The 24,981-nt window shown below is 36.2% G+C and overlaps 1 protein-coding gene across 1 annotated transcript in view; it reads left to right on the forward strand.

The window, feature by feature from the left end:
* Positions 1 to 20,184, forward strand: part of LOC108252715 (glycine-rich protein DOT1-like) — a 23,522-nt gene extending 3,338 nt beyond the window's left edge. Inside the window, exon 3 of the mRNA XM_017445157.1 lies at positions 19,946 to 20,184. Coding sequence (XP_017300646.1) covers positions 19,946 to 20,184 — 239 coding nt within the window. The remainder of the gene's footprint in view (positions 1 to 19,945) is intronic.
* The last annotated feature ends 4,797 nt before the right edge of the window (positions 20,185 to 24,981 follow it).

Consider the following 24,981-nt stretch of genomic DNA (forward strand, 5'->3'; position numbering starts at 1 on the left):
CATAACTTTGAGGTGCTGCCATTTTGAATCGGGATGGAATATGACAAATTTAAATAGCCTATGTCACCCTCAGTACTCTTCTCAACAACCACAAAAAATTTCATCAAAATCGGTCAAGCCGTTTTTTCGTGAAAAGAGGACAACAAAAGGTCCATCAGAGTAACAGCGCCGTAACAGACAGACATACATGTACATGTTTTTGTGTATGCAATATGCAACAATTTTTTCGAATTTCCCGTTATTTTCAATGTATAACTTCTCGTTTTTTCTTATTTTGAAAAAAAAAAAAAAAAATTATATCTTTTTCTACGTTTCCATAGAAAATTAAAAAGGTTCTCTAATTTTATTTATTGAGATTAAGATTTTACACTAGTTGTTCTGTGAACTGTTACTGTAGACCACAATCAGACCCTTTTGCCTAGGCTGAGACGTTTGCAGGTACCTACATAAGTAAATTACGTATGAATCCAATTTGGTTCGTATGTGAATATTTGCATACATAGTTTCTTTATTGCTAACTTAGGATAAAGGGTTTAATTCTGTAATTCAGCTTGCTAAGTTGGTTTAGGGCCGGGTCTATCGAGACGGTCGTCCCTGGTTTGTTTTCCCGCGGTGATTCCTAATACGGTAAGTTACTACTAACATTCCAAGATACCAGATATAGATATGTATATCGAGATACCAGTCGTCCCTGGTTTGTTTTCCCGCGGTGATTCCTAATACGGTAAGTTACTACTAACATTCCAAGATACCAGATATAGATATGTATATCTAGATACCATTATAGGTACCTACTAGTGAGTTCTGTGAGATGTCTACCGATCGCAGATTCTACATTGGTTCTCTATCTCTTCACACTTTCTTTTTCATCGACATGATGGGAAATCTGGCTCTGTGTCTGGTAATGTACCAAATAGTAAGATTCTACATTGGTTCTCTATCTCTTCACACTTTCTTTTTCATCGACATGATGGGAAATCTGGCTCTGTGTCTGGTAATGTACCAAACAGTAATGTACCTATGTACCTAATGTAACTATGTATAAGGTATGTACCTACCGTAGGCGTAGGTTTTCTTAGTATTGGTACCTGGAGATAGTTATATATCTGTAGATAGATATACGTACATACTATCGGCAATTGTCATTAATGTTATAATGTAGAAATCACACATCTAATATATAAAAATTAATATTTGTGTTTTTGTTTGTTTGTTCGAACTTTATGCCTGGCCAAACCTGTCATTAATGTAGAAATCACACATCTAATATATAAAAATTAATATTTGTGTTTTTGTTTGTTTGTTCGAACTTTATGCCTGGCCAAAACCGCTCATCCGATTGCTATGAAACTTTGTGAAGTTATTGCTTACACTCCCGTGAAGGTTATAGGCTATTTTCCGGTTCGTTTTTTTTACATTGTTGAAAACCTCTTAAAAAAAAAAAAAAAAAAAAACTTTCAGGTGATGTGCAGTCTCTAGAACTCTAGTTGTTTCCCTGTAAGTTATAGTCCACATCTGGACCTTTTTGGGGAAAAAAATCTTCATACATCTCTAATCCTGTACTAAATTGTGCAGAAGTCAAAAGTCCATGTCAACATGACACTGTAGACCTGAGATCCTCTTGAGTTTTATCCGATTTTTACTGCATGTCCTGTAGGCAATTTAATTTAAATCAGTGTTCCCAAAACACTTCCAACACGATTTTTTTCCGAACGATAAGTGGGAACGGGCCTGCAGGATGAATGAAAGGGCTTTTGAGTCATCCAGCAGGGCTAGTACTTCGAAGGGTCACAGCCTGAACCAGTTTTCCCGTCCGACCAATCAGTCACAGGTCCTCATTGAGTAAGTGTGTGTAGAGATGTCCCTATGGTATATCACCAGATCACACTCAAGAGACACACAGACATCTACTGTCCAAAAAGTCTTGGAACGATTGACACACAGAGACCCACTGACTAGAAAGTTTTGGGTGGGCAATACACAGATGAAACTTTGTGAAGTTATTGCTTGCACTCCCGTGAAGGTTATAGGCTATTTTCCGGTTCGTTTTTTTTTAAAGCTACGCCGAGCAAAACCACTAAATGGATGAGTGACATGAACGGCCATGCCTTAAGGATTTACTAGCAGAAATCCGGAGCGAAGCGACAGATTTTGGCTAGTATGTAAGCAATACACAGGTACACCTAGGAACCTCAAATTTGTCACCTGTCACCAAAATACCCTCCGAGGCCAAGTTGAAATATTAACATGAACAGGAAGTTTATTCGCTAGCGGCGCTAGAGGTGCACCAGTGTCCACTGAAGTTTAGCAACCTTGTGCGTGGTTGGATTACAGATGGGTGACCCAATACACAGGTACACCTAGGAACCTCAAATTTGTCACCTGTCACCAAAATACCCTCCGAGGCCAAGTTGAAATATTAACATGAACAGAAAGTTTATTCGCTAGCGGCGCTAGAGGTGCACCAGTGTCCACTGAAGTTTAGCAACCTTGCGCGTGGTTGGATTACAGATGGGTGACTATCATGTTTGTATTGCTGTCTTTTTCCGGCCCCACTAGTGTTGAGGTTAATGTGAGGAGGCGGTCAGCTTGTCGCTTAAGGGGGGGGATGACTACTTTGAATAAATCTGAGTGACTACTTTCAAAGAGTAGCAGAGCTTTACAGTTCAAGTTTAGGACTTATTGCACAGACTGTTCCTAAACCACTAGTTCAGAACTTTTTGCCCCGTCTGTACCTAACCATCGACATGATGGGAAATCTGGCTCTGTGTCTGGTAATGTACCAAATAGTAATGTACCTATGTACCTAATGTAACTATGTATAAGGTGTGTACCTACCGTAGGTTTTCTTAGTATTGGTACCTGGAGATAGTTACTTATATATCTGTAAAATAGAGGATAATTGGGGTGAGAGGAATTGATATATCACCAGAGCGGAGTAATCATCACACATCAGACTTCGTGATATTGAAGAGAGACCCATCACTTTCTACTCTACTATGACATTGATGTGATAGTGACGTGATTTTTTTCCTTTCATAATAAAAACGAGAAATAAATAAAAGACGTTTGCTAGAGGGAACCGTAGCAAATAGAGGATAATTGGGGTGAGAGGAATTGATATATCACCAGAGCGGAGTAATCATCACACATCAGACTTCGTGATATTGAAGAGAGAGACCCATCACTTTCTACTCTACTATGACATTGATGTGATAGTGACGTGATTTTTTTTCCTTTCAAAATAAAAACGAGAAATAAATAAAAGACGTTTGCTAGAGGGAACCGTAACGAAACGGAGCTCTTATCGTCCCGTAAAGTAAAACACCTTCAAATTTTCAAAGACAGGATAGGAGAAAGCCAGCCGTTCCGAGAACGAACCTTATCTGTGGTATAAGGGAATACCTAGCGCTTATAAGGCAGACGTCCCGTAAAGTAAAACACCTTCAAATTTTCAAAGACAGGATAGGAGAAAGCCAGCCGTTCCGAGAACGAACCTTATCTGTGGTATAAGCGAATACCTAGCGCTTATAAGGCAGACGAGTCAGCTCCCATGGCGTAGTGATCACTGCACTCGCCTTGCACGCGGAAGACCCGGGTTCGATTCCTGGCGGGGTCAAGAAATTTGTATCATGCAAATGATTGATTCCGTGACTGGCTGTTGCGGGGCCCACTCAGCCTCGTGAGGAAAATGAGTAGCTATGACATATAAATGCGCATAGCGACCCGTGCCAGCATGGTAGGTAAACATTGGATGTTAGGATTATTGAGAAATTGGGAAAAATCCTACAATGCTGCAGTGAGCACCAAAGTTGTGACATAATAACACAAAGAAACTGCATTTACATAAGGATAAAGTTCGCCTCGGACGGTATTCGACCCGTGACCTATCGCTTACAAGGCAGACGAGCTACCCTCCAAGCTAACTAGGCCGTAGAATCAGATGGCAATGATCTTTCAAGCCTTCATTTCCATTTCGTTAATGTTAAAATTGGGAAAAATCCTACAATGCTGCAGTGAGCACCAAAGTTGTGACATAATAAATAATAACACAAAGAAACTGCATTTACATTTACATAAGGATAAATTTCGCCTCGGACGGTATTCGACCCGTGACCTATCGCTTACAGGGCAGACGAGCTACCCTCCAAGCTAAATAGGCTGTAGAATCAGATGGCAATGATCTTTCAAGCCTTCATTTCCATTTCGTTATGTAAGCGCTAGGCCGCGGGTTCGATTCCCGGACGGATTTTATCCTGATGGGGTAATGTTCGTTCTCGGAACGGCTGGCTTTCTCCTATCCTGTCTTCCTTCTCTCTTCGATTTCGGGACGATAGGACCATAGCAGTTACAGTTCGCTCTGTCAAACCTCTTAAAAAAAAAAAAAAAAAAAAATCCATTTCGTTAATTTTATCTTTCTAAATGGTTTAGATGTCAAATTTTCTTTCTAAATGGTGGAGATGTCAAATTTTCTTTCTAAATGGTGGAGATGTCAAATTTTCTTTCCAAATGGTGGAGATGTCAAATTTTCTTTCTAAATGGTGGGGATGTCAAATTTTCTTTCCAAATGGTGGAGATGTCAAATTTTCTTTCCAAATGGTGGAGATGTCAAATTCTCTTTGTTGAAATCGTTTGTTTCACAATAATTTCCGACCGATTCGTCCGATTTGGATGGAATTAGACAATAATATGTTTAACATCTAAAGCATTTTGGCTCATTAGACTTTGTCTTCGATAGAGCTTTTGTGGGATCCCATAGATAAACAAGGTATATTCTATTCTATTAAGGTCTTTAGGATAAAGTTCGTCTGACTCGGAATCGAACCCATTACCTTGTGCCTTCAAGCGCGCTACCATCCAAGTTGACAAAGCTGGCTCAGGTCACGACTTAAAATTTATTTCAGTGTTCACTCTTCATTCATTCTGGAGGTCCCGGGTTCGATTCCCGGACAGGAGTCCCCGTAACCCAAACGGGTTAACGTCATTTCACTTCTGTAGCTAAAATTTCATACAGCCCAAGGTGACTCAGCAGTATAGGACCCTTGTGGGGTCCCGTAAAAGACTTTTCACTGAGTGAGTCTAAATTTCACTAAACTAGTAATACTCTTAAAACGCCTTACGTTTCTATCGTCGTCTGCAACCGGTGACGACTTTCTAAACTCAAACTAGTCCAGCATATTGCAGAGTGAGAAATTGAAGGCGTTGTATCTTCATTTGGCTGTATGACGGGACTGACGGATGTTAACCAAGGGTGAGTGTGGTTGGTATTTGGATGGATGAGTCTGGACAGTTCACGGATGGTCGTAGTCACCTCTTGGTGTACTCTGTTAGTCAACATTTTGAGAAAAAGAAGCGCACAGACTAGTCCATAGAAGGACTTATCCAAACCTGGTCGACCTATATATCAAATTAAAGGTCTTTTTACCAGGATCACGAAAATGGTGGTGCAAAAAAAGCCAAAAAACCATTAAGACCGGTTTTAGCGTTATCTATGTTAAGCTACGCCGAGCAAGGCCAATAAATGGATGGGTGACTTAAAGTTAATTGAGTAATTGTGGGATTTTTTTTTCACATTTTCTCACACAATTGAGCTCTGATCTTGAAATTTGTCGCGACGACCTATGAACTCAAAGCGAGAAAGTTTTAGATAACACTTCAGTCGATCATTTAAGACCGGTTTTAGCGTTACCTATGTTAAGCTACGCCGAGCAAGGTCAATAAATGGATGGGTGACTTAAACCTATATTGGGAATAAAGGGAGAACGGGCTCTAGTCTTGATTTTAAATCATTACATGAAAGTAAAATCAAAAAATCATAATAATAAACTGAATATTAAACAAATTAGGTAGGTACATAGGTACTGACTTTCTTTAATCACGATCGAATAAACTAGGGGCTAAAAAATTCCCGGAGGGACGGACCCAGCTTGTTTTTTTTAATCCACTGAAATTAGGAAAAAAAACTGAAATTTCCTGGCTACCTAATTGAATTATTATTTGGTACCAACCAAGTCTGGCTCAAATTTTCTTTCTAAATGGTGGAGATGTCAAATTTTCTTTCTAAATGGTGGAGATGTCAAATTTTCTTTCTAAATGGTGGAGATGTTAAATTTTCTTTCTAAATAAACTGAAATTTCCTGGCTACCTAATTGAATTATTATTTGGTACCAACCAAGTCTGGCATATATCTACCTATTAGATAGGTGATGTAGATACCTACCTAATAAGTACTTTTAATTGCTTTCTAATTCAGATAATAAGAGGTTTAGTGGATTTTATCAGAAGAAAATAACAATATGAATGTCGGTAAGTATAAGGATTCATATTTTCGAGTAATTTTACAAAGTAAAATTCAGATTTGGCTTATCAGTTTCATCTCTGGGTTTTGTCTTGGTCTGAAAAGTACGAAGATTTTTGTAAGTACGCATGAGTAGTAGGTGTTTAATACTTCTTTTTAACTTGATGGGTGCTCATGAAAGTGTCTACAGACAGATTCTAGATTTAGGTCACATCTTCTTTTATCTAAAGTCCAATTTTACCACACAGGAGTTTTCAGTGAACCCACAGGTAAGAAATACTTGCCTGTGTAAATCAAATGGGTGACGTCAAGGAAACCCTTACCCTGTGTTACATTAAATCTCAGTGGTAAAACCGGCCTTAAGAGGATTGATAGAGGGATGTGACAAAGGAGGTCTTTATCGTCCCGACATTGAAGAGAGAAGGAGAGGATAGGAGAAAACCAGCCTTTTCGAGAACGAACCTTTCTAATTCAGTGGTAAAATGTACCCCCATTGTACACCCCCCCATACCCCCCAAAATGTACCCATACATTGTAAAATGTACCCCCCATAATGTAAAATGTATCATAAGAATAATCAACGTTATGAGGACATTTTAAAAGCTCATAGAAATCCCTTGTGAAAAAGGTGATAGTCATACTACTGTTATTCTAGTTATGGATAGCCCATTATGATCTTCAGAACAACCAAGTAATAAATAATAATAGTAATATTAAAGGTAATGAAATAATAATATAGTAATAAATCTGAACAAACACAATGGAAGAAGTAGCTTGATTGTTAATGAATTTCTCGCAAATGAATCTTTCTTTTCGCCCACTTTCATTTCTTTAATAAATTTCGATCACCATTTCTATTTGAATCTTTTCACTTTCTATTACATGATGTATGGGGGCGATTATTGACTGATGACCAAGAAAAGACAAGGGGTTTTCACCAAGTCAAAAAGTCACACCAAGACAAGACAAGGGAAAAAATGACTAAAAATAAGACTAATAATAATGAGACTAATGAGGAAGTATTGGCATTTTGGTGCTTTGTTCAAAATGGGGACCCTTAAAATTCCCGAAAATAAAAAAAAAAAAAAAAAAAAAAAAACAACAACAACAACAACAACTATTATCTAGGTACCAATTTTCAAATCAATCAAAGCAAAATTCTTTTTGGTAATACAGAGCCTTTTCACAAATTCTGTGGATTTCACAGATTACCAAGTGCCTCCTTTGCAACCAATTTTCATTAATCTTTTCACACTGGTAATGTCGCCACAGGTCGCTACTCCAAGTAGCTCCTCATTTGTCCTCATGGGGTTGAGTGCACCCCGAACTCCAAGCACAGAGTCGAAAAAAATTCGACCCCGCCGGAAATCGAACCCGGGACCTGCAGTTAATGCCAAGAGCTAAACCAATTTTGACCTTTTTTTTTCGTCCAGAAAAGAGCTAGTTGTGGAACGTAATAGAAAGTCGTGTGAAGTTCACGCCAGATTTTTATGGCAATACAATGGGCTAGCTAAGCTAGCTTGTACTAATGAGGTGATGGCTATATCTAGAGATAGGCTAGGCTAGGCTAGGCGATTTAAAATGAAATATTAAGCTGAAGATTCATTTAATCGGTTAACATGTACTATCTGGTACACTTTGTATGTTGTCTTTGTAGGTACCTACACCTACATTACCTTTTTCTCATTTCGTTTTCTATCTTGAAGATTGGTATCTATCATTTTTACTTTCTATGAGAATCTAGGCCTGAGACTGCTTTTACCTTGGGACTGATTTGAATCATGAGCACCTGAACATTTTTTTATATTACTATTACTATTATTATAGGTATATATATTTTTATGTATAGAGGAAGGTAACAATAGGTAATAAAATAGCCTGCTCCTCTATTAATTTTTTTGAAGCCAGCTTAGTTATTCACTTTGAAGGGTAGAATGCTTGTCTAGTAAGCACAAGGTCGCTTACCTAAACAGATAAGGCTCGTTCTCGGAACGGCTGGCTTTCTCCTATCCTGTCTTCTTTCTCTCTTCCATTTCGGGACAATAAAACCTGCTAAGTTGCGACTTTGAGGACTTTATCCGGCTTGGAATGGCAGGATTTCTCCTATCCTCTCTTCCTTCTCTCTTCAATTTCGGGACAATAAGACCTGTTAAGTTGCAGTTCCCTCTATCCAACCTCTTTAAAAAAGTTCCGATTTTAGTTGGCCAACTTTTGGACGGTTTTCACTCATTTGTGTCAGAATAGAGAGGTCTCTCCGAGCATTTAGTCCTGTAGAAAAGAATGCGAAGAACGAACAACAACGCTTATTTCTATAAAATCATCAAAAAATTGGGATAGGTTTATTTACAGAATTTATATAAATAATATATGTATTTCAAATTTGAAATATCCAAGAGCTTTTCATATTAATGAAGCCATCAAAGAGAAGTAAATAATGCTACATACTAGATACCTATAAATTCATATAATATTGTAAAAAATAAATATTAAGAAAATCAAATATTGTAAAATCATCACAGGGTAACGTATTAAAGTTCTAAAGAATCTATTTAATTAATTCTTTTACTTTATCTCACATATTTTTAAATTAATTTCTTTCATCCATTCATTACCTATCTCACTGTTATTAAAATCTACATTTTTTAAACATATGTTTTATAGATACGTACCTGTGCTTTTTTGCCTACATTGTTTTATATTATGTTTAACATCTGTATTGTTATGTTGTTTCATGAGCTTTACATCTAAATTGTCTTATTGTTTAACATGTTTGGGTATATTGTTTTACATCTTTATCTTTTACATTGTTTTACACATTTTCCCTAGTGCAGATTCATTATAATTTGCACTACCTATTTGCATAATTGGACTTTGAGGACTTTATCCGGCTTGGAATGGCAGGATTTCTCCTATCCTCTCTTCCTTCTCTCTTCAATTTCGGGACAATAAGACCTGTAAAGTTGCAGTTCCCTCTATCCAACCTCTCTAAAAAAGTTCTGATTTTAGTTGGTCATCTTTTGGACGGTTTTCACTCATTTGTGTCAGAAAGGAGCATTTAGTCCTGTAGAAAAGAATGTGAAGATCGAACAACAAAGTTATTTCTATAAAATCATCAAAAAATTGGGATAGGTTTATTTACAGAATTCATATAAATGCTAATATATTTTCATTAATATCCAAGAGCTTTTCATATTAATCAAGCCATTGAAGGAAAGTAAATAATGCTAGATAGGTACTTATAATATCATAATAAAATATTGTAAAAAATAAATATAAAGAAAATCATCACAGGGTAACGTATTAAAGTTCTAAAGAATCTATTTAATTAATTCTTTTACTTTATCTCACATATTTTTTAATTAATTTCTTTCATCCATTCATTACCTATCTCACTGTTATTAAAATCTACATTATTTAAACATATGTTTTATAGATACGTACCTGTGCTTTTTTGCCTACAGTGTTTTATATTATGTTTAACATCTGTATTGTTATGTTGTTTTATGAGCTTTACATCTAAATTGTCTTATTGTTTAACATGTTTGGGTATAATATATTGTTTTACATCTTTATCTTTTACATTGTTTTACACATTTTCCCTAGTGCAGATTCATTATAATTTGCACTATTTGCATAATTGCTTGAGAAATATCTTGAGATGATTTGCAAGGATCTCACAGAATCCACTAGTTGTATCCTGTTCATCCTGAATTCTTCCTGGGATATCCTTTATCCTGTGTACCTGCTTAGGATATTCTAGCGTATAGGCGTGACTTGCATGTAAGTTAGGGAATGTAAGCTCGATAAAGTTATTGTAAGCTGGGGAAGCTGTGGTCAATAATTAATTTATTGTGAGCTAGGGAAGCTGTGGTTAATAATTAATTTCGTGGGAGGCAGAGAGTTTGAATTATTTGGAATAGAAGGAAACTTAGGAAAAAGAAACAAAAGGAACAGCTTGAAAAAGACAAGGAAAAGGAAGATTGAAAAACAATACATGTTCCCTACTTAAAATCAAATTAAGTAAAGACATTTAAAGCTTAACAAAGTTACTTGAAGCGTAATCACTCTTCACACAGTGATTACACAAGATAACGTAAAAACAAAGGTTAAGTAAAACATCACAGTAAAAGAGTCGAAACTTGAGGCGTTGAAAATACTATCCGAATCATTGAAAACTCTAAAACCTATTCTCGATCGGACCCAGTCGTCTCCAATCGACTCTACTCGGAATGCTCTTCGTCTACAATCGTCTTTGCATACTTAGGTATGTACCTACAAAATGAGATGTTTGAACCCCCAGTTGGAAGGGCCAGGAACCGCCACTGCTTTACTCCAGCAGTAGGCTACTACTATTATTGTGGTCAAATTCTCAAATTATATTGAGGATAAAATTCCATACCTCGTCTGGGATTGAACCCACGCCCTCCTGTTTACCAGTCGAGCACCTTGACCACTACACCACCGAGACACCAATAAGGTTATAACTTAATTATAACTCATATAAAATAATATCATACCTTTTACGAAATGTGAAAAAGTACGCAGTTCTTTCCTGAACAGCCTGTAGCCCACTGAAAGAGCACTGACATAAAAAATGCCTATGATACCCAATACCATGTATATCTAGCTACTTAAGTACATACTTATAAATAATTTATGCACCTTACTTATGATAAGAAATAAAGAGTTATGATCCATAAATCATAGCTTTCATTTAACATCAATATAAATTATAATAAATGATTACCTAGGTGTTAATAAAATTTTATTGTCAATAGGTTCAACCACTTTTATCTTTAATCAGTCTACACATATCAGACGCTTCAATTCAATTCAATTCAATTATTTTTATTGTTCAAATATATGATAGTATGTTAACAATGTTTATACATAATACAATTAGAAACACAAATATATATTAATATTAATAACTATATCTAATTACAGTAACGCTTCCATAATAATACAGTTTTTTATGTGAATAAGTACATAACTACAGATTTATTTAGTTATGTTTGAATTATATCTGTGGACAAATAAACATGACATTTTTGCATTTGAATTGAATATAAATAATAAATTATTAATCATAAAAATAAGAATAATCAACGTTATGAGGACATTTTAAAAGCTCATAGAAATCCCTTGTGAAAAAGGTGATAGTCATACTACTGTTATTCTAGTTATGGATAGCCCATTATGATCTTCAGAACAACCAAGTAATAAATAATAATAGTAATATTAAAGGTAATGAAATAATAATATAGTAATAAATCTGAACAAACACAATGGAAGAAGTAGCTTGATTGTTAATGAATTTCTCGCAAATGAATCTTTCTTTTCGCCCACTTTCATTTCTTTAATAAATTTCGATCACCATTTCTATTTGAATCTTTTCACTTTCTATTACATGATGTATGGGGGCGATTATTGACTGATGACCAAGAAAAGACAAGGGGTTTTCACCAAGTCAAAAAGTCACACCAAGACAAGACAAGGGAAAAAATGACTAAAAATAAGACTAATAATAATGAGACTAATGAGGAAGTATTGGCATTTTGGTGCTTTGTTCAAAATGGGGACCCTTTTAAGTTCCGCAGAGTTAAAAAAAAAAAAAAAAAAAAAAACAACAACAACAACAACAACTATTATCTAGGTACCAATTTTCAAATCAATCAAAGCAAAATTCTTTTTGGTAATACAGAGCCTTTTCACAAATTCTGTGGATTTCACAGATTACCAAGTGCCTCCTTTGCAACCAATTTTCATTAATCTTTTCACACTGGTAATGTCGCCACAGGTCGCTACTCCAAGTAGCTCCTCATTTGTCCTCATGGGGTTGAGTGCACCCCGAACTCCAAGCACAGAGTCGAAAAAAATTCGACCCCGCCGGAAATCGAACCCGGGACCTGCAGTTAATGCCAAGAGCTAAACCAATTTTGACTTATTTTTTCGTCCAGTAAAGACCTAGTTGTGGAACGTAATAGAAAGTCGTGTGAAGTTCACGCCAGATTTTTATGGCAATACAATGGGCTAGCTAAGCTAGCTTGTACTAATGAGGTGATGGCTATATCTAGAGATAGGCTAGGCTAGGCTAGGCGATTTAAAATGAAATATTAAGCTGAAGATTCATTTAATCGGTTAAGGTTAACCCATTGGGTCGGTGTGGTGCCCAAAATAACAGGTCGGTGAGTCTTCTCCTTTCTTCTTTTTCTTCGCCTTTTCCCGTGTTCAGACGGGGTCGGCGTTTTTTGTCAGCCTCTCAATCAGCCCTAACTGATTGCTTTGGGCTGACATTTGGTTTTGGCTACAAATTTTACGAGTGGATGCCCTTCGCACTTAACATTTGCTATTTCCTTGGCAAGGGAAATTCAGGCTGGTAGGTATACTGGTATACTCCCTGTTTAAAGTCCCCCAGCCAGACTAATAGTTGACAAAATTGGTCATTTGAAAGTATCCGGGTAAAACGCCTGTTATCTTGGAAGACCAATTTTATCTTCATTTATTTAATTATTTATTTTTTGAAGAGGGTTGATAGAGACTACTCTAACTGCTAAGGCAAAGGTCTTATCGTTCTGAAAGCGAAGAGAGAAGAAAGACAGGATAGGAGAAAGCCAGCCGTTCCGAGAACGAACCTTGTCCGTTTAGGATAAAGTTCGCCCCGGGCGGGAATCGAACCCGCGGTCAAGCTCTTAGAAAGTTAACTAGGCTGTGGAATCAGATGGCAATGAACTTACACCAAATCCTTTTTAGCTAATTTTGTCGATTTAATTTCACGGTTCTTAAAAAATACACTTTTCACCTAAAATAATTCATAAAACCATAGCCTAATACCTAATTAGGAATAATTACATATTTTAAAGCTACACTCATTTTTAGTCCGTCCTTCCTTTATTATTACTAATAATAAAAGGTATAGTGGACGGACTATTGTATTCGCTTCGGTGTAGTCTGTCGGTGTCGGTGTTTGAAGGGGCGCCCTTCATGTCTACTTCTCGGGCAGAGGGAAATAATGTATATAGGTCGTGACTAGGTGGTCAACTAAAATGAATACCTCTGAGGGAAAACAAGAGCCGCATGAAGTTGTTATGCCATTGCGATTTTGGCCAGATTATTACTAGCTGACTTTACAATAGATTTGAAGAGAGAGCGAAACCTCAAGTATCCAGCAAGCGCTGTCTTCACAGCTCTAGTCTCGAGTAAACACGACTCTTTTACACGTTGTTTTTTAGGCGGGCTTGTTTGATCAAACAAAAAAAGCGCCTGAAAAAGACCGAAAACAAAAACTGAAAAAACACCGATGGGAGTGGATAAAAAGCACTAGCGACCATTTTTCTGGAAATAAACTATATATCCAGCTGGTCCAAACCTATTCAGGAAGATACCCCTGTCCTGTCTGTCTGTCTGGTCTGTCTGTCTGGTCTGCTGCTTGGCTGGCTCGATCCGAAAAACTTAGGCGCTAAAAAATCCCGAGGACGGACGCCAGTCTTGTTTTTTATTAATCCACGGAAATTAGGAAAAAAATGAAAGTTCCTGGCTACCTAATTGAATATATTTGGACCAACCAATCTGGCAATATCTACCTATTAGATAGGTGATGGAGTACCTACCTAAGTACTTTTATTCTTTCTAATTCAGATAATAAGAGGTTTTTGTGATTTATCAGAAGAAAATAACAATATGAATGTTCGTAAGATAAGGGATATACTTTCCGAGTATTTTACAAAGAAATTCAATTTTGCTTATTCAGTTTCATCTCGGGTTTGTCCTTGGTGAAAAGTACGAAGATATTGTAAGTAGGTAATGGGAAGGTATACATTTTTAAATATACTGTGCAAATTTTTTAAAAAAAAAAAGTATTTAAAAAAAAAAAAAAAAAAAAAAAAAAAACTTAGGTAGTTTTTGAGTAGTCGGTGTTTAAGTATACATATACGTTCATGAAAGTGTCTACAGACAGAGTTTAGATTTAGATCATGGTCATGACACTCATGACTTTTTTTTATACACTGAGAAAAAAACTAGAGTGCCGGCAGCCTAATCTGGTGACTGAGTTCCGGAACTCTAATATTGAACTCTATATCGGGAAGCTCGGCACTATAATACATATAGCATTTCTACGGCCTAAATCAGGGAAAGTAACCCAATAATAGAGTTCCTCCACCCTAACTTGTGGCACTCTATCAACAATTTTTTTTTTTCTCAGTGTATCACTTTTTTATTTGACTTTTCTTTCTGAGATTCGATGGAGAGAACTGTAACAAAGGAGGTCTTTATCGTTCCGAGAACGAACCGTATCTGATTAGGATAAAATTTGACCCGGGCGGGAATCGAACCAAGGTGACTAGGCTAGCTCAGGTCATGACCTTTAATTTATTTCAGTGTTCACTGTTCATTCATTCTGGGGGTCCCGGGTTCGATTCCCGGACAGAAGTCCCCGTAACCCAAACATATCTGATTAGGATAAAATTTGACCCGGGCGGGAATCGAACCAAGGTGACTAGGCTAGCTCAGGTCATGACCTTTAATTTATTTCAGTTTAAGCAACTGATTCATTCTGGGGGCCCCGGGTTCGATTCCCGGACAGAAGTCCCCGTAACCCGAACGGGTTAACGTCATTTCACTTCTGTAGCTAAAGTTTCATACAGCCCAAGGTGACTCAGCAAAATATGAAGTTCAAATAGTTACTCGTACAATAATAGTAATAATAATAGCTGTTATTCATGCTGAAATAATAGTAATACTCATAATAATAGTTGTAGATAAAATGAAGATAGTTGTGGGAGACTAGGTATACCTGGTAGTTTGAAAAACAGGGCCTTAAGTAAGAGATTTCGGAGTAAAGATTAAAAGTGGAGAAATAGCGGAAAAATAAATAAAGTTTAAAAAAAAAAAAAAATAGGTAAATAAAAATAAGAACAAGGAGAAGAGAAAAAAAAATAACAAACAGAAAAGAGAAGGAGAGAGAGAGAGAGAGAGAGAGAGAGAGAGAGAGAGAGAGAGAATAACAAACAGAAAAAAGAAGGAGAGAGAGAGAGAGAGAGAGAGAGAGAGAGAGAGAGAGAGAGAGAGAGATTGGTGGAGATGTTAAAATTACCATTCATTTTATTAGTGGAGATGTCAAAACTACAAAATAATTAGTGGAGATATCAAAACTACAAAATAGTTAGTGGAGATATCAAAACTACAAAATAGTGGAGATGTCAAAACTACAAAATAATTAGTGCAGATATCAAAACTACAAAATAGTGGAGATGTCAAAACTACAAAATAATTAGTGGAGATATCAAAAATACAAAATAGTGGAGATGTCAAAACTACAACTAAATTAGTGGATATGTCAAAACTACCACTCAGTTTATTAGTGGAGATGTCAATGGTGATGGGGTTTGGGGATAAACTTTGAACCACTTTACCACAATTTATTCATAATCCTCAAGAAAGCTCGAACTCTTGACTTCTTGCTTGAAGGGCGGCCCTGGCGAGTCCAAAATATCTATGTACCAATAGGTACGCATGTACTATCTGGTACACTTTGTATGTTGTCTTTGTAGGTACCTACACCTACATTACCTTTTTCTCATTTCGTTTTCTATCTTGAAGATTGGTATCTATCATTTTTACTTTCTATGAGAATCTAGGCCTGAGACTGCTTTTACCTTGGGACTGATTTGAATCATGAGCACCTGAACATTTTTTTATATTACTATTACTATTATTATAGGTATATATATTTTTATGTATAGAGGAAGGTAACAATAGGTAATAAAATAGCCTGCTCCTCTATTAATTTTTTTGAAGCCAGCTTAGTTATTCACTTTGAAGGGTAGAATGCTTGTCTAGTAAGCACAAGGTCGCTTACCTAAACAGATAAGGCTCGTTCTCGGAACGGCTGGCTTTCTCCTATCCTGTCTTCTTTCTCTCTTCCATTTCGGGACAATAAAACCTGCTAAGTTGCGACTTTGAGGACTTTATCCGGCTTGGAATGGCAGGATTTCTCCTATCCTCTCTTCCTTCTCTCTTCAATTTCGGGACAATAAGACCTGTTAAGTTGCAGTTCCCTCTATCCAACCTCTTTAAAAAAGTTCCGATTTTAGTTGGCCAACTTTTGGACGGTTTTCACTCATTTGTGTCAGAATAGAGAGGTCTCTCCGAGCATTTAGTCCTGTAGAAAAGAATGCGAAGAACGAACAACAACGCTTATTTCTATAAAATCATCAAAAAATTGGGATAGGTTTATTTACAGAATTTATATAAATAATATATGTATTTCAAATTTGAAATATCCAAGAGCTTTTCATATTAATGAAGCCATCAAAGAGAAGTAAATAATGCTACATACTAGATACCTATAAATTCATATAATATTGTAAAAAATAAATATTAAGAAAATCAAATATTGTAAAATCATCACAGGGTAACGTATTAAAGTTCTAAAGAATCTATTTAATTAATTCTTTTACTTTATCTCACATATTTTTAAATTAATTTCTTTCATCCATTCATTACCTATCTCACTGTTATTAAAATCTACATTTTTTAAACATATGTTTTATAGATACGTACCTGTGCTTTTTTGCCTACATTGTTTTATATTATGTTTAACATCTGTATTGTTATGTTGTTTTATGAGCTTTACATCTAAATTGTCTTATTGTTTAACATGTTTGGGTATAATAATATATTGTTTTACATCTTTATCTTTTACATTGTTTTACACATTTTCCCTAGTGCAGATTCATTATAATTTGCACTATTTGCATAATTGGTTGAGAAATATCTTGAGATGATTTGCAAGGATCTCACAGATTCCACTAGTTGTATCCTGTTCATCCTGAATTCTTCCTGAGATATCCTTTATCCTGTGTACCTGCTTAGGATATTCTAGCGTATAGGCGTGACTTGCATGTAAGTTAGGGAATGTAAGCTCAATAAAGTTATTGTAAGCTGTGCTGTGGTCAATAATCAATTTCCTTTCTTTCACAAGTAATTTTGGGTTAGTAGAAATACTTTGAGAATTTTTATTTTACCTAATTATGTTCAAGAAGCAATTTGGTGGAACATACTTTTAAGTTAGTTAAATTGAATACATGCGTGGATTGCACTTATGCCCTTTCATAGGTAATTATCACAAGACGCTTCAGACAAAAATTGTTTTGCCTGCACTTGACTGGAGAGCATACCCTAAACAATGGGAATTTGGCGTAAACTATTTTTTGATATGCTTACAAACATGTCCGTGTTAGTTTAATGTGTGTAGAGGTTAAGGCGTTGAAAATACTATCCGAATCATTGAAAACTCTAAAACCTATTCTCGATCGGGCCCAGTCGTCTCCAATCGACTCTACTCGGAACGCTCTTCGTTGTCGATGGTGGGATTCGAACCCGGGACCTTCTGCATGGCAAGCAAGCGCGTTACCACTGGACCAACCGTGCCCCCCAGCAAGCGCGTTTAAGTTAGTTAAATTGAATACATGCGTGGATTGCACTTATGCCCTTTCATAGGTAATGTTCACAAGACGCTTCAGACAAAAATTGTTTTGCCTGCACTTGACTGGAGAGCATACCCTGGACAATGGGAATTTGGCGTAAACTATTTTTTGATATGCTTACAAACATGTCCGTGTTAGTTTAATGTGGGTAGAGGTTGAGCTGGTTGAGTAGTTTCCTATATGATCATTGTAGTTGTTACCTATAAGATAGTGTTGTTTTCACCAAAGTGTTAAAGGAAACAGACCATGTTTCCAAAATATGCTCCATACGCTCTGTTTATTTTGCAAAATTGTAAATTAGAAGTTTTGGAAATTTTAGAACATCGCACCTCTAAAAACAGCGAAAATTTCTCTTTCACCATGTTAGTAAGTTATAATCACTCTCAGATTATTTAGAATCACTCTTTGATTATTTAGTAATTTGCAACTTGGTACCTACTCTTTCAGACAGTCTTCATTTCTTTCTCTATGGTGTTTAAAATCAGCGACATGATAAGCATGGTTGGGTCTTTCATTGAGATGATAGAACACACTAAGACCAATCATTTGGACTGGGCAGGTTCTTACTTTGGGCCCTCCCACTTTCTTTTTCCTACCCTTGCAGAAGGATTTTTCTTTCTCCCCCTAACGAGTCACTTTTAAGTTGACCATTCAAGTTTCTGGATTCTCTTCTACCATCTGTTATCTAGTTCTCTTGTACTTTCTATATCTTTATTTCTAATAATAATTACTGTCACATAAGATTATTAAACATTGAGATAAGGCCTGGAAGGACGATATTAAAATCTTGGACAATTAGCGATTCGCCACGGTGTGATGTGGAATATTTTCCAACAGTATCTGGTATCTAGGCAGACCATGGAAATACTTCTATTCACAAGATGGTCTGTTGTGTCACATAAGATTATTAAACATTGAGATAAGGCCTGGAAGGACGATATTAAAATCTTGGACAATTAGCGATTCGCCACGGTGTGATGGGGAATATTTTCCAACAGTATCTGGTATCTAGGCAGACCATGGAAATACTTCTATTCACAAGATGGTCTGTTAGGATCTCCAGGCATGTTCCCTTCTCAATGATGTATTAGGGAGCAATTAAGTTGAAATTTTAGTAAATGGTGGCCCGAATAATGGAGGATTTAGTGGATATTGTTAGGATGTCCACTCGCTGACACCTGTTAGCATATAGAAGGAGATAGTGCTTGAGATACTGAAAATATTAGGTATTTAGATTCTAGAAAACGAATAAGAACTCGGTATGAAAAGTGAATCTGTGTGCCTCTGTATAATAGATATACAGAGAAAATATCTGAATGAAGAAGTCTTTCAGTAAATCACCATCACGATTCGAGCTACTGTCAGAAATTTCATGTACAAGTTTTGAATAAATTGTTTTCCCTCTTCCCTTTTATGTACTTATCACTGTATAAGGCAAGGTTTTTAGTAAAAGGAGGGGCAAACAGCCTTAAAGGATAGGTTGAGCTTATACAAATTTATTGTGGGTATAATTCATAATTCTTGTGATTCTATCCAGACCATAACTTGAAACTTGACGAAAATTTCTTCAATGTCTATCCATCTATTTATTTCGCTAATCTTTCTCCCAATTTAATCGCACCTAGTAGTTTTGATAGCCTTTTTAACATATCCGTGTTGCGTTCTGAGAACACTACTTGTTTGGAGCTCTCCTAATGAGATTACCAACTGAATTAGGTACTTGACGACAAAGATGTGACAATGTTTATTCTTTTGAGATTTGAAGGAATGTGTATTTCATGACGCAATTGAACTTATGACTGACGAACGAACAACAAACAGATACGACTACCATCTTTACATAGTTTTAGTTAAATTACTGACTTTTATACATTGGATAGAAATCTGTCAAGGGACTGCTCAGTACAGTTAAATTCCATATCAAAATTCAACAGACTCAAGAGCATTGGTTCGTTGTAGTTCCTCTTAAAAAATGGTCCGCCTCTGACTTGATTAGCTGTTGAGATTCAACCCGCAGGCGTGTCCGAAACCTTAGCAACTGTAATACTAGGCTTGACTTATGACATGACTATTTTAACACGACCACTTCTTCTTTCTCTGTCCCGTCTCTAACCACTTTGACTGAACGCTGTCCGTGTCTGCATTAACTCCTTTCCAGGTGGTCATGGAGGCGGTGGTGGTTGGTCTAGCGGGGGCGGACACGGAGGTGACAGCTACTCTTCCGGTGCTCATCATGGTGGAGGTGACGCGACGTACGGTGGAGGTGACGCCGGCGGTGGTGGATGGTCGAGCGGCGGCTCCGGGGGCGGTGGATGGGGCAAGCGGTCCTGGGAAGCAGGGACGCCCACCTCGTGGCCCATGTACAGAGGGTACGCCGGCGCCAACGCCGAAGAATAAATCCCCCGACTGTGAACGACCTCGACGCGGACAGGCGAAAACAAACGACTTTACTCGAAATTTCCGAGAATCTGACGATTGTAGACGAAGAGCATTCCGAGTAGAGTCGATTGGAGACGACTGGGCCCGATCGAGAATAGGTTTTAGAGTTTTCAATGATTCGGATAGTATTTTCAACGCCTCAAGTTTCAACTCTTTTACTGTGATGTTTTACTTAACCTCTGTTTTTACGTTATCTTGTGTAATCACTGTGTGAAGAGTGATTACGCTTCAAGTAACTTTGTTAAGGTTTAAATGTCTTTACTTAATTTGATTTTAAGTAGGGAACATGTATCGTTTTTCATTCAATCTTCCTTTTCCTTGTCTTTTTCAAGCTGTTCCTTTTGTCTCTTTTCTTGCTAAGTTTCCTTCTATTCCAAATAATTCAAACTCTCTGCCTCCCACTTCTTTTCAAACTCTCCTCCACTACTCATGTTTTTAGAATGGTTTCTTGAAGACAATGTTTATTCTCTTGGACCTATGTTTTGCTCATTCTCTCAAAGTATTATCCGATTTGAAAACGATCCGTATTTATTTATTAGCTTTAAGTCAATAAGTTTCCTTCTATTCCAAATAATTCAAACTCTCTGCCTCCCACTTCTTTTCAAACTCTCCTCCACTACTCATGTTTTTAGAATGGTCTCTTGAAGACAATGTTTATTCTCTTGGACCTATGTTTTGCTCATTCTCTCAAAGTATTATCCGATTTGAAAACGACCCGTATTTATTTATTAGCTTTAAGTCATTATTTAATTTGTTTTTGAATTAATTTTGTAATCCTTTCTTCAAATTGGAGAAAACCAAAGCCTATTGTATTGGCATTTATAGCTATCTTTAGTTATTATAAATAACTTTGTAAATAGTTGACCTATTGCCTTTTTCTCTTTTGGTAATTCTATCGTTGCCTTATATTTCTGATAATTTAAATTGCCTTTTTGTATGTTCCTATTTTAGTTTTATTCTTGTTTAATTTTGTTTTTGTCAACCTTTATATGTTTCAACTTTTTTTTAAAATAAATTTTGTAATTATTTATGATGCAATTGAAAAATGCTTTTTCACCTCCTTTCTTTCCAAGCTTTTCCACAGCACTCAGCTCTTAGCACATTTTTTTACATCTTGCACCATTTTTGCTATCTTTTTCGAAATGTAGATAAATATTAGCACTAATGGAAATTTTCAACCTCTACCGATCTTAACCAAATTCTACACCAGATTGAAGATTCTGTACCAAAAGATTTGGTTTATTCAGATACCTAGAGTAGAAATGATGGTTCTTTATATCTTTATCAATTTGAATTTCACCATATCTTTCTTGTCTTCAACTTTTTCCCATTTTCTATATCAGTCATTATTTCCATAACTTACTCATGCAATCTTTCACGAAACGTGTGATGAATTACTGTTCTTACTTTTTACTTTTTTACACTAAGAAATTAAACCAGTTGTATAACTGATAACTCCCTTACAAGGCACCCAAACTCAAAGGTCTTGGTTGTCTTTTTCCTGCGAATTCACATCGGCATTAGGAATGGGAACACAGAAATCGATTGTAATAATTTACTCGTAAGCCTGTTAAAAAAATTATGAAAATGCTAGGAAATATTTCGTGAAATACACACACTGAGACCGGAACTTGGCCTGGCGCACTGCCGTGCACCTAGTTCACGAAGAAGTAGGAAAAATCTAATCCATATCGAATCCCAGACTTGTCACTCTTACCTAATCAAAACATCCAATCTAAACCGATCAAATCATGGCTCACACCTGATCAGTAGTCAATCCATCTCAAGCCAATTGATGGATTCACAAAGCATACTTTCCTAATCGGAAGAGCAAATATCATTTTGTTATAATCGCAGTAGGCAATAGCAAATAGACCTCACCTGTTATAATCGCAACAAATAGACATCTGTTATACAACATTCGGCCACCTGTAGATACTTAGATGACATCAGGACCTCCTCACCATGCGTGGAAATTGGAAAAATATCTTAGGAAATTTTCAACCTCTACCGATCTTAACCAAATTCTACACCAGATTGAAGATTCTGTACCAAAAGATTTGGTTTATTCAGATACCTACCTAGAGTAGAAATGATGGTTCTTTATATCTTTATCAATTTGAATTTCACCTTATCTTTCTTGTCTTCAACTTTTTCCCATTTTCCATATCAGTTATTATTTCCATAACTTACTCATGCAATCTTTCACGAAACGTGTGATGAATTACTGTTCTTACTTTTTTACTTATATGGAGTCTGATTTGCACACTCTTACATAGATCTTACACAGATTCTTTAAGGTATTTTACACAAAGCGATATAATAACACAAGTAGGTAATACAAGTATTGAACCGTTTACAAAACATACTGCAAACAGAAGGTAGCATTAGCACTGGTAGCAGTTATAAAAAAAATAACGTAAGGAAATGCACTTGGAATAGACTTACCGGGGAAAAATAAAACAATAATTGAATACTTTAGCATAAAAGAATCTCTTACCTAGTCAAAATCATGTGTCCTAGAAAATTTCAAATTCTCTCTCTCTCTCTCTCTCTCTCTCTCTCTCTCTCTCTCTCTCTCTCTCTCTCTCTCTTTCTCTCTCTCTCTCTCCTGACTGACTGACTTACTACGTCATAATTTTAGTCTGGGTCCTGTATCTTTCTAAAGATTTGTCAACCACCATTTATTCCACTCACGTCTTGAACAATAATTGCACCTACCTACTTGCACCAAGTTCTGGCATGAATCATTATAATGTCATTATTTTCTGCAGTTGCATCTAGAATTCAAGGGCCAATCTGTCTTTATAGTTTCAGACATAATGTTATTATTATTATTTTTTTTTTAATTTTATTTCAATTCACGCGGGCTACCCATTAGTACACCAAGTCCCTGACTTTGACGGAATTTGAATTTAAGACTTTTTGCTTTAATTTTCCTCTTTTTGGTCATGGCTCATGAGCTTTTTTTTTAGAACTCTCTCTACTTTTGTAATTTCCATTGGATATCCTTCTTCATTAATTTATTTATAATTTTCCTAATCTCAGCTCTGCTAGAAAAGTTTTCAGCAAATCTTTCTTCATAATCGTACCTGCTTTCTTGTCTGCAATCAGATTCAATTTTTAATATTTTATCTCGCTCATAACTTTCTTCAAAATCATTATTTGTATCCATTGTTGTTTCTTTCACTTCTTTTTGTCTTTTATGATTATCTGATTAGATAGGGCACTCTCATTAGACACTTTCTTTCCTAGTTGAGCGAAGTTTGTCTGTTTCTTTCATTATCATTTATCATTTTTGATTCATTTTCCTAATGGCTGCAAATATCCATTAGTCTGGACATTTTAGGTGCTGATTCTACCAATTTATTCTTACTGTACTTCTGAGCAACATTTTTTTAGACTTATCTGACTTATGCCTAAATTTTAATTGACTTTCACATTGCTGCAATCAGATTCAATTTTTAATATTTTATCTCGCTCATAACTTTCTTCAAAATCATTATTTGTATCCATTGTTGTTTCTTTCACTTCTTTTTGTCTTTTATGATTATCTGATTAGATAGGGCACTCTCATTAGAAGCTCTTCTTTCGTCTATTCTTCTTTGAGGCCATTCTATAACGTGATTTCCGGTTGGGTGGAAGAGCTCACTAAGTGAGAATCCTGCCATTAAAGCCAAAGAAAACTTCTAATTGAGGAATTGATAGAACACACTATTTTGATAGAACACACTAAGACCAATCATTTGGACTGGGCAGTGGGCAGGTTCTTACTTTGGGCCCTCCCACTTTCTTTTTCCTACCCTTGCAGAAGGGGTTTTCTTTCTTTTTTTTACTTTGGGCCCTCCCACTTTCTTTTTCCTACCCTTGCAGAAGGGTTTTTCTTTCTTTTTTTGCCCTAACGAGTCACTTTTAAGTTGACCATTCAAGTTTCTGGATTCTCTTCTACCATCTGTTATCTAGTTCTCTTGTACTTTCTATATCTTTATTTCTAATAATAATTACGACTGTCCGAATCAATAACCGTTCAATCGAGGACTTGACATGGAAAATTCTGTCAGTCAGTCTGTTCAATAGTTTGTTCTCTTCGACCATAATGTCTCAATAATGGAATGCAGTCATTGGTCGGTCCCCTTGAACATTTATTGATTCGCCTATTAATATTGGGTCACAGAGTATTTAATAATCTTCATTAGAGTATTTAATTCTCTGTGACTGTGACTCAGTTGTCCCCTTGAACATTTATTGATTCGCCTATTAATATTGGGTCACAGAGTATTTAATAATCTTCATTAGAGTATTTAATTCTCTGTGACTCAGTTTTGACCCTTCTTGTGATTCTATCCAGACCATAACTTGAAACTTGACGAAAATTTCTTCAATGTCTATCCATCTATTTATTTCGCTAATCTTTCTCCCGATTTAATCGCACCTAGTAGTTTTGATAGCCTTTTTAACATATCCGTGTTGCGCTCTGAGAACACTACTTGTTTGGAGCTCTCCTAATGAGATTACCAACTGAATCACTTGACGACAAAGATGTGACAATGTTTCTTTTGAGATTTGAAGGAATGTGTATTTCATGACGCAATTGAACTTATGACTGACGAACGAACAACAAACAGATACGACTACCATCTTTACATATCCTAGGTACAGAATTCTTACATAGTTTTCGTTAAATTACTGACTTTTATACATTGGATAGAAATCTGTCAAGGGACTGCTCAGTACAGTTAAATTCCATATCAAAAT

The sequence above is a fragment of the Diaphorina citri genome, unplaced genomic scaffold (genome assembly GCF_000475195.1).
Source record: "Diaphorina citri unplaced genomic scaffold, Diaci psyllid genome assembly version 1.1 scaffold761, whole genome shotgun sequence".
Lineage (NCBI taxonomy): Eukaryota > Metazoa > Arthropoda > Insecta > Hemiptera > Psyllidae > Diaphorina > Diaphorina citri.